The 10015-nt window shown below is 41.4% G+C and overlaps 1 protein-coding gene across 1 annotated transcript; it reads right to left on the bottom strand.

Annotated features, from left to right (window-relative positions):
* Nucleotides 1-4859: 4859 nt before the first annotated feature.
* cfl1 (cofilin 1) lies at nt 4860-9200 on the bottom strand. The gene is made up of 4 exons (XM_053630767.1): nt 9068-9200; nt 6145-6443; nt 5957-6033; nt 4860-5581 (listed from the first exon to the last, which is right to left on the bottom strand). Exons 1-4 carry the CDS (start codon nt 9068-9070, stop codon nt 5463-5465), a joined length of 498 nt encoding a protein of 165 aa, XP_053486742.1. The 5' UTR covers nt 9071-9200; the 3' UTR covers nt 4860-5462.
* Between the last annotated feature and the right edge of the window lie 815 nt (nt 9201-10015).

Here is a 10015-nt window from a genome sequence, read left to right as displayed (position 1 = left end):
CCTCTCCATTTTAATATATTCATCTTGGATTATTTGGTTAGGACATCTGAGAAATGAGACCGGAGGGTGAGGAATTGTACAGTTGCTTCTAGCCAAGTCAGTACCACTATAAAATAGAAGTTACAGTTACACTGTGTAGATATCCATAATAACGATCGGTATACCTGGTATGTATTTGTTTTAAAAACTCTTTAACACCAGACGCGGTGCACAACCCAACGACGACGCTTCCAGTATGATCCCATGTTAATCAATGGCTACATGTACACTCAGCCTAATACTCAGTTAATAATCCGATAGCTTGCTTAATCGGAATAAAAAAACATTCATGTATACACTTCAGTAGGAATAGAGTATACTATTGATCCCAGTCCGAATGAACTTTCGATCAAATTAGGTCATTAATCCTTTGAATAATCTGTTAATAGAAGAATAATAGTCATGCAAACCTTCGTCTGATTTCATTCTCTTATCAAAATGTGTGTTTGGTTCACGGTGGAAATAATTGTAAAGGGCCGCAAATTTAAATTTTAAGGCAGATTCTGGACCAATTAAAGTTAGCGCTCAGCGTTTTTCCCAGTCAAGACATTGGCTATTAATGTTGGTAACATTAGAAGATATGTATAAGCAATATACGTACACTATATGGACAAAAGTTTGTGGACACCTGACCATCACACCCATATGTGCTTTGTGAACAGATGTAGCCGCCCTTTGCTGTTATAACAACCTCCATTCTTGTGGGTAGGCTGTCCATTAGATTTTGGTGCGTGGCTGTGGGAATTTGTGCTCACTTAGCCTTAGTAAAGTCATGCCCTGATGTTGTGTAAGGAGGCCTGGGGTACAGTCAGCATTTCATCCCAAAGGTGTTCAGTAGAGTTGAGGTTAGTTTAGGCAGTTCGAGTTCTTCCACTCCAACCTTCGCAAATCATATCTTCATGGACCTGGCTTTGTGCACAGGGGCATTGTCATGCTGCTACATGTTTGGGAAGTGTAGTTCTGGTGAAGGGAAAATGTAATGCAACAGCATACAAAGGCATCCTATACTTGTACTGTGCCGCAAACTTTGTGGCAACAGTTTGAGGAAGGCCTACACATGGGTGTGATGGTCAGGTGTCCATAAACGTTTGACCATGTAGTGTATCTTCTTTTAACCATGAATGTCAGGCTAATACCAAATGCTGAGCAACTTTACTGAAGTCATGAACTCTTCTTGCTCAGTAACAGCATTTGGTTGACATTTTGCTTAATAATTTAAAACATGTTAAAAGATGAGAGTATTTGCATGCACACAGAGCCATTCTATTGGGGGGGGGGGGGGACACTACAAAATGCCATTCGTGACAATATGTGTAGCCTAGGCCCACAGTATTAGTAGTAGGCCTACACAGCCTTATTTTAATACGTATTACTGCAGCGAACTATCTGTAAAGTTCTCTGGAATGAAAAAAGAGGAAACAAGCTAGTTTGGCTCGATCAAATGCTTGCATTATCTGTCTATCACAAATCGAGCTGTTTGAATTTTCAGCTACTAGCTGTATTGTCAACATTGTCCGCAGGGGCAGACTTAGCACTAGGAAAAGGTAGGCAACCACATTGGGCCCCTAAAAAGGCAAATTACATATATTTAATTATTACTGCTAAATAAAATAGGTTAAAATACTGAAATTCGGGCAATATATTTTGCCTAGGGCCCCAAAAAACCATCCCTGCATGTTGCTTTTACTAACCCAATGCAAGAAAGTGCATAACTGAATTCGCAAAGCTCAGACTGAAGGGGAAAAAGCCTCAAGGTGTGGCTGAGGCATCGCTTCGGGTGCATATTCAAGTTTAGGCTGTGATGCTTACGGTTATAACATTGCTTTGTCTTTGTTAGATATGTTAAACTGTTTCTAATGTTGAGGTAACGGGGGCACTTTAATACTGCTTATCATGATGATCGCATAAACTGGTGGTATTAGTGAGCTAAATTTGTGTTTTATAGGCTAATATAGAGGCTAATTTACGTTCCGGGTGTAGAAACAACTGATACATGTTATATGGAACATCTAAACATAACCTCCTCTGTGATCTTCTCTGAGTAAATATTATAGAATACAGACATCAACAGCTTTAGCAAGACATGACTTGCTAGATTGGATAGCAGGTACAATAGATGTGGCTACATTGATGAATATATTTTTTTCTATTTCTATCAAAATGCTTCTATTTTAATAAACAAAAAGATGTCTATCGTAATTGTTTCTCTCTATTTTGCCTTTCCTTACCACGCAAAGCTTTGCAGTGGCGTACACAGATGTCTGGCTCCCCCTTGTGGCCAAGAGGAGGAATGTTCTTGAGTAAACTGGCTGTAGACTTCTCTGCAAATGAGGGGTTTTGTTTTAGTTTGTTTTGTTTTTTTAAACAAATTTTGGTCTCTAAGGCAAGTATAAATCGCATGCATCATTAGTGTATTACATGGTCAGGTTATTTATTAAGTAATAGAAGTGTATTATGTCAATATGGAGTCTACATTTCACCAGAGTGTATGGTCATTATACTGTGTATCAGATACACCTGCAGAATGAAGCTTGTAGAGCAGGGGTATGGAACAAAGTTTATAATCCAGCCCATAAAATGAATTTAGAATCTCCATTCTAAATTAAAAATAATCTTGTGGATTATAAACTATTTTTTTTTAAAAATATGCTTCTCTCTCTGTTATTCCACTAGAGAGCAAAACAGAGCAATAATCTTCATTTCATTCACAAGCTGAAAATGTGATGCTGTAACCACGTTTCTTTCCAAAAGAACTCCTTTGGGAATATCATAAGAGGAGGGAGGGTGGATACTTTTAAACACAACTTTCACATTCATTGTAAATCATGTTGCACAAACTATTGAGCCCATTTTTAAAATGATAGGCTACTTTTGTGTAGATTCATGATTCCACAAGACCTCTGAAGGTGTGCTGTGGTATCTGGCACTAAGACATATCTTTTAAGTCCTGTAAGCTGCGAGGTGGGGCCTCCATGTCTCAGGCTTGTTTGTTCAGCACATCACACAGATGCTCAATGGGTTTGAGATCTGGGGAATTTGGAGGCCTAGTCAACACCTTGAACTATCATGTTCCTCAAACCGTTCCTGATCAATTTTTGCAGTGTGACAGGGCACATTACAGCTGAAAGAGGTCACTGCCATTAGGGAATACAGTTAGCATGAAGGGTTGTACAGTACTTGATTTGCAACAATGTTTAGGTAGGTGGTACAGACCAGGCCACCTTCCTTTGCTCCACAGTCCAGCGCTGAGGCTCACGTGCCTATTTGAAGGTGCTTTCGGCAGTGGACAGTAGACTCTGACCGGTCTGTGGCTACGAGGCAAGCTACAATGTGTATTCCGAAACCTTTCTATCAGCCATTTTTTCAATTTTTTTTTTTTTTAAACTTACAGCTACAGCTCAGTCCAGACACGTTAGCCTTCATTCCCTGCTAGCATCAATGAGCCTCATGTGCCCATAAAACTGTTGCTACTTTTAGTAGGCCCAAGGAAGTACAAGACCTCACAAGGCCTGACATTTTGGAGATGTTCTGACCCATCATAAATTTGGCCCTCGCCAATGTTGCACAGGTCCTTACACCTGCCCATGTTTCCTACTTACAACACATCAACACTGAGAAATGACTGTTCACTTGCTGCCCAATGAATCCCACTGTAGGGATAATGTTCATATCACCCAGCAGTGGTTTTAATGTTATGTCTCTGTCTATATGACTCTACATTATGGTTCATGTTCCATGCTTACTCATGTTTTAAAGCCATCATTCTTCCTGGTACTGAAATCCCCCCAAAATTAAAAAAAATAAAAAGTCAGAAACCCCCACACATTTGATTGTTAAACAATGGTATCAGTTGTTATCTACACCATATTCACAGCAGGCATCCAGATGTGTGGTCACTGGTAATTTGCTGACCACACAGGAAACCAGTCAAGTCATGTGAATGAGTGAAACAAAGCCTTTGTGCTTCAGAATACTGCTGCAGAAGAGAGAAAAGCTTTTACAATAGCATTACTCAAACATATCTGGTCACAGACATTAGCTTGAGCTCCCTGGGATCTTATAGTTCTACTAAATTACAGTAGGGGACAACACTGTACATGACCACGATTATACCCTTGCATGCAATACTATACAAATCTCCAGACCTCTCAAAGAGAAGGTCGTTTCTATAATCTTCAGTGCAGTGGTTGACTGCCCTCTAGTGGCCCACTTAATTTCTCAGAAATACCACAATATGGTGGATTCTGATGTATGCTTTTGCAATCAATGTTTTCAATAAAATCAGTTACATCTGAAACTGCTTCAGATAGATCTATAAAATTAGTACATAAGAGTTAAATAATTAAACTCATGAAACCAAATTAGCTGGAATTTCATGTACAAAAAAAAAAAAAGGAAGCAGTTACAAATATGGGTATACTCAAGACTTGGGTCTAAAATGATTTAGACCTGGGGGGGAATTTAGTAAGTAGTTTTGAAAGTATTGAATTTAGAAAGTAGTTTTGTAGCTTTTCTCTGTGGGGAACCTTGAAAGTGTGCTCAATGTACAACCTTTCAGACAAGGTTCCACAGAAACCCCCCAGAGGAAGCTAGAACCCTTGAAAAAACATTGAAGAGACCTGACCACAAAAATCACAGAGGGAGTTTAGTGCTTTTTTTTTTTTAATTAGAGATAAGGAGACAATACAAAACATCCACAATGCAATATCTTTCAAGCTCTGTACACAGGCTGTCCTAATGCATCGCTCCTCACTTTTCATTCGCTTCAACCCGTCCGTTAGATCCAGAATGTTTGCATTTAAGGAATGTGAACAATATTCTGACACCAGTGCCATAGTTTAGAATCAAATTTCAAAACGTTTGCAAATAAGAGCTGGAATCATTAAAACACTTGGAACTGTAAAACAAGAAGGGAAGGGGGAATGAGAAGAGAGACAATTCATGTTCCCAAAATGGTCGTCTTGATGCATCTTGTGCAATCACATATGGAGCAAGTTGTTTTGTACTACACCTAATCTCAACTACACACATACTTAGAAAAATTAACTAGAAGTTTGGCGCGCAAAAAAAAAGTAAAATAAAAAAACCATTGTGTAAATGAACAGTATTCTGCAGATTCAATAGTTTAATGTTAATATTTGCTGTTCTGCCTCAACTTCCTTAAACAATCTAAAGGAACCAGAAAGGAACAAAACCTGCCTGCACACACGTACAGTTATAATAGACTTCAATTTATGATTATTTTTTTTAAACTGTGTTCTTGGTATGCGTGAAATTCAATGACAGCCAAATTATTTTGTGGAGTTTGGAAACTGTCACTTTTTCCCAACCCAGCCCACCCACCAGCATCACTGCCATGCGCCCCTGCCCGACCCATGCTGAAATGAACAGCTATACAGCTCTATCCCACCAGAGTATTGGCCTCAATCATTCAGAGGCTTCCCTTCAAGGGTGACCACTGAAGAGCCCCCAAGCTTCTCAGCAAGGGTCTTTCGGTCCTTGATGTCCTCCAACCCGTTCACTTGCCACTCGTGCTTGATACCTGTGTGACAAGCAGAAGACTTCAAACTAAAAAAGCTAAACCAGGAATCAGACTTAAAAGAATAATAAAAACTCCTTTTAATACCAATACTGTTCACCACTATTAACCTGGGCTCCGTTTTAAATTAACACAATACTAATTGTTCTCTATGCATGTATTACATCATCTCCATGATCAGACCCCCAACCAATTCATATTCAAGATGCAGGGCTGAGCAAAAAGATTTGTTGAATACATTAGTACAGTACCACATACTACTCCCACCCCCCCCCAAAAAAAAAAAAAAAAAAAAAAAAAAAAAAAAAAAAAAAAAAACCCCACACACCACAACTGACCATTACAAAACAAAAACTGATTTTAATTCAAGATTCTCACCTGTGAACTTCTTCTTGATTGCATCCTTGGAGCTGGCATAGATCATCTTGCTCTTCAGTGGAGCAGTCTCTGGGGCCCTGGAAGTAAAACCTTTGCTTAGCTGCTGCATTGCTCACTATATACATATATATAAAAAAGTAGAAATAACTTGCTCACTAGCACCAGAAGTTTCTTCAAGCTTTCCTTACCAAAAGATGAATACCAAGTCCTCCTTCTTGGTCTCAGAGGTCTCGTAGGTGGCGTCATACAGAGCATAACGGCAGTCATTAGGGGGTAGCATCTTGACAAACTCCAGGTAGGGATCGCCCTCATCCCCCTGCAGGATCTCACGACCCTCTTCCATGATGATTTGCTTATTGTCCTCACTCAGGCAGAACAACACAGCCTTCTTCCTCTTCCTTCGCTCCTCTTCATTGGCCTGTGCCTTACGCACTTTCATTTCATTGAAAATAGTCAGCACATCTTCTTGAACTGTAACTCCGGAGGCCTACACACAAAAAACACAAGACACTACATTTGTATCACCATTAAACACCCAAAGGTTATGATATGCATGCTTCAGTGAGACTGATCAAGTGAACAGGACATGGCAACCAGCAGGGCCAACTCAAACTAAAAATCAATCAAAACTACCTGCCAGACTCACTCTTCCATGTCCACATGTGGACATACCGGACACAGAAACACAAGGAGGCCCCACTAAGGCCAGGAAGCAGTAATAGAAATGCAGTGTCAATAACAGGAGTTCTAAAGATCAGGTGTGGCATGACTCTTGGGGGGGGGGGGGGGGGGGGGGAATCTCTAAATACAATAAAAGGCAGGGTGTAAGGCTTGGTCAAGTGACAGGACGTGAAATACAGGACTACGGATGGACTACTCTGTGCCTAACAGGTTATATGACTGATTAACGTTATAGAACAGTTGTAAAAGAACCCCTTACAAAGCACATCATATAGCTGCCATGCAGTAGGACCAGAAAGGGCAGGAGAGCTACACAAGCACACAGACCATCCAAACAATGGCACTACTGTGAAAAATCAAAAAACCACCCAAGCAGATAAACCTAACCAGGTCTTCTGATTTCCATTACGACATGTGGGAGAAAAAGACAAGCTGCAGTACAAGGACTTCAAGAAGTCGAATTCCAGTCCAACCTGCTTCTCTATACTGTAATCCAAATCAAACAGGGCAAAACTCAGACAACCAAACAATCATCAAACTGAGGTTTGATCAGCAACTCAACTGGCTGATTAGGTCACTGCAGTGGGGGGAAAAAGCTCAAGAAGCATTTGCAGATTTGTGAATCTTGGCTGACTTGCGACTGCACCGGGCTGCCGTGCAACCACATGGAAGTGAGTATAAAAGGGTGTGGATGGTTTTCCTTAGAGTCATAAGCATATTACTTCACAAACAAGCCCCAGTCTGTATTCGATAATAAAGTATTTTCTGTTTATTATTACTACTACTAAGTGTAGCAGGTCTGGAGTATGTCCAAAAGCTGATGTGATTATTTTTCCACAGCCACATCTAAGATGTTGTATAACACCAAAGGACGTTGCTGAAGGCCAAAGTTCACACAGTACACACCCCAGAAAATACAGTCGAGATTACAGCAAACCTGATGGACGCCTAAAAGCATGTAATCACAGTTTGTGCAACTCCATTAAGGCGACCTGACTTCACACACACCAGAACACACATCTAACACGCACGACATGACTCACACGTGCAGATAACGGAGATTGTTCAAACCGGAAGCGGCATTTCCAGAATAACCAGAGGAAAATACCCACACTGGACAAAATCATCGCATCGACCTCAAAGCCGAGTGGCGTTTGTATATTTATGTATATATTTTTTATGTGACGCACACTTATCCGCGTCTGCAAATGTGTGAGGAAGTTCCGGCCTTCTCCGTTTACACTGCAGTTTGTAATAAGAGACTCCTACTACTACTTAACAAGGCCCGAGCGCAATGTTGGGTTAAACAAACACCAAATAAACAAATATCAGTTTAAATAAGTGTGAGAATGTATAGACTTTAAACCCAACTAAAAATGAGGCGCAGTGAATCCGGGATACAAAACCAGGAAGAAACGTCGTGGACACGCGAAGGCACCATTTCCTCCTTCGTGTCAAACAAGTGCATGTCTTTTACTAATAAGAAGGGGGGAAAACGTTGTGTTTGTTCCGTTTTAATGTATTTCGACGCATAACGGGCATGTACAGCCAGCCAAACTGTAATCCGTTTTCAATTTCTCTTCATCGATGAGGAAATAAACCCGTTCCTCTGTGCATCAGTAATTAGGGTGGGGCCACGGTGACTGCGGGGCGACGCGCGTGCAGTACAACGAAACGCTTAAAAAAAAAATCATAATAACGCCTTAAAAAAAGGCAAATAACCAAACGAGTCTCCTGATTATTCACACAAAAAGGTCCTATATGGGCGACCGGGTTTATTTCAGTTTTTTGGTTTTTTTTTTTTAAACGCGCCGGATGCCCGGTTCAGACAAAGGACCGAGTCGTGTTAGCATGTTAGCATGAGTACATGCAGTGACGGCCTTCTCAGCTCCGAATTACTAAAAACACTGTGCCCGGGGCGTCGCTTTCATTTACCTTTATATATTTATTGTCAGGTTTGATATACAAGGCCTACAACGAGCTCGTGGAAGCCACGCGGTCGGTCTTTTCTAAGGCCTACGTTAACGGAAATAAGAGGACGGCTGAGGAAATGGCGCCAGTTGTTTTTAGGTCGTTTTTTCCCTTTCCCCTTCCTCCGCTGCACCCGCGTTTACACGAGAAAGTAAACATTTGACAGTCGGGGCAGACATGTTTTTCCATATTAAGTACCATACTAAAAATGGGATTGATATTTGCACCGGGTGGCGTCTTTAATTCCTACGTTTTAAGATCACTGTAAGTCAGGTTGGATGATTAGGCTAACGGACACGGCTAAGAATGGCGTCAACCCAGACAAGTGAGAAAATCTTCCCGAAAACATCGTGTTCCGATTAATAAAAAGAAGAAAATCCGTTGAACTCTTACCATTGAAATGTTCACAATAAGGTGGTATCAACCAAAAGGGATAAATATGGACAAATGCAGACATACCATTGCGGCGTCTCTGTGTTAATCGGCGTGTAAGGAGGAATTGAATGAACGCTGATGCAGTCAGTCTCTCTCGCACACTTGACTCACACGGACGCGCCCTTCGATGCGCGCACCCGCCGCTTAGATGTGGACGAGCGTGTCGTGGACAGTCACGTGATTTCTGGCTGAACGACGGGATGTGGAGTCCTGTGTCTAGCACAAGCGCTAAGGTGTTATTTACCGAAGAAACCGCGGTAGATTATTCGATGTGTTTAACCAATCGAGTCATTAAACGCAAGGTTACACCTGCAACTTGTCCTAGAAGCATAATGTGCGTGCTTGGGCACAGCTGTCTCCAATAATTGAGCGACAGACTATGACGTATAAGTTATTACGTGTGATACGTGATCAACCATAATTACACTCCTTACAACCCTACTCAATAGGCTGCAAACGTGTACTTGCATGGTAAAGAGGTCGATGTTTGTTTATTACCAGGATTCATTTGATTAGAGATGAAGTATTGCGTGGGCCTACACACTGAAACTGTGTGGAATGAAGCTCCACACACGTGATACTGCTGAGAGTAGCAGCTGGCTTCTCTTATACTGCCACAGTTTCCCAAAACGATTATTATTCTGGTCATTTTTGCGACAAAGGACGCGTTTTGCCGACCCAGGGGAAAAGAGCGAATTGTAATAATGTCAAATTTCATCAGTCACTAATATCCGCGGTCTGCTGCGTTTTGCCCCTCTGTCTCTGCCCCTTTTAAGGTTCGCTTAACTCGCTTCCAAATAAGGAAGCAAACGGCGGAGGCCGTGCACGCGCATCGAGAGGCTCGCGACTCCTATCGCCATATAAGGAAAAAGACCCTTTTTTGCTGTGTGCGCGTAGCGTCAGTTCTCCCATTGGCCGCTAGAGGGAGCGCTACACAGCGGCAAAGTGCACACATACAGGGAAGTGTCTAGT

Source organism: Ictalurus furcatus, chromosome 8 (genome assembly GCF_023375685.1).
Source record: "Ictalurus furcatus strain D&B chromosome 8, Billie_1.0, whole genome shotgun sequence".
NCBI lineage: Eukaryota > Metazoa > Chordata > Actinopteri > Siluriformes > Ictaluridae > Ictalurus > Ictalurus furcatus.
This window is presented reverse-complemented; position numbering and strand designations above follow the sequence as displayed.

What these genes read in the sequence shown, in the direction of transcription:
- cfl1 (XM_053630767.1), bottom strand. An exon ending in GACTTGGTATTCATCTTTTG is followed by an intron (nt 6,034 to 6,144) that starts GTAAGGAAAGCT and finishes TTTTACTTCCAG; the next exon opens with GGCCCCAGAGACTGCTCCAC. An exon ending in AATCAAGAAGAAGTTCACAG is followed by an intron (nt 5,582 to 5,956) that starts GTGAGAATCTTG and finishes CTTGTCACACAG; the next exon opens with GTATCAAGCACGAGTGGCAA.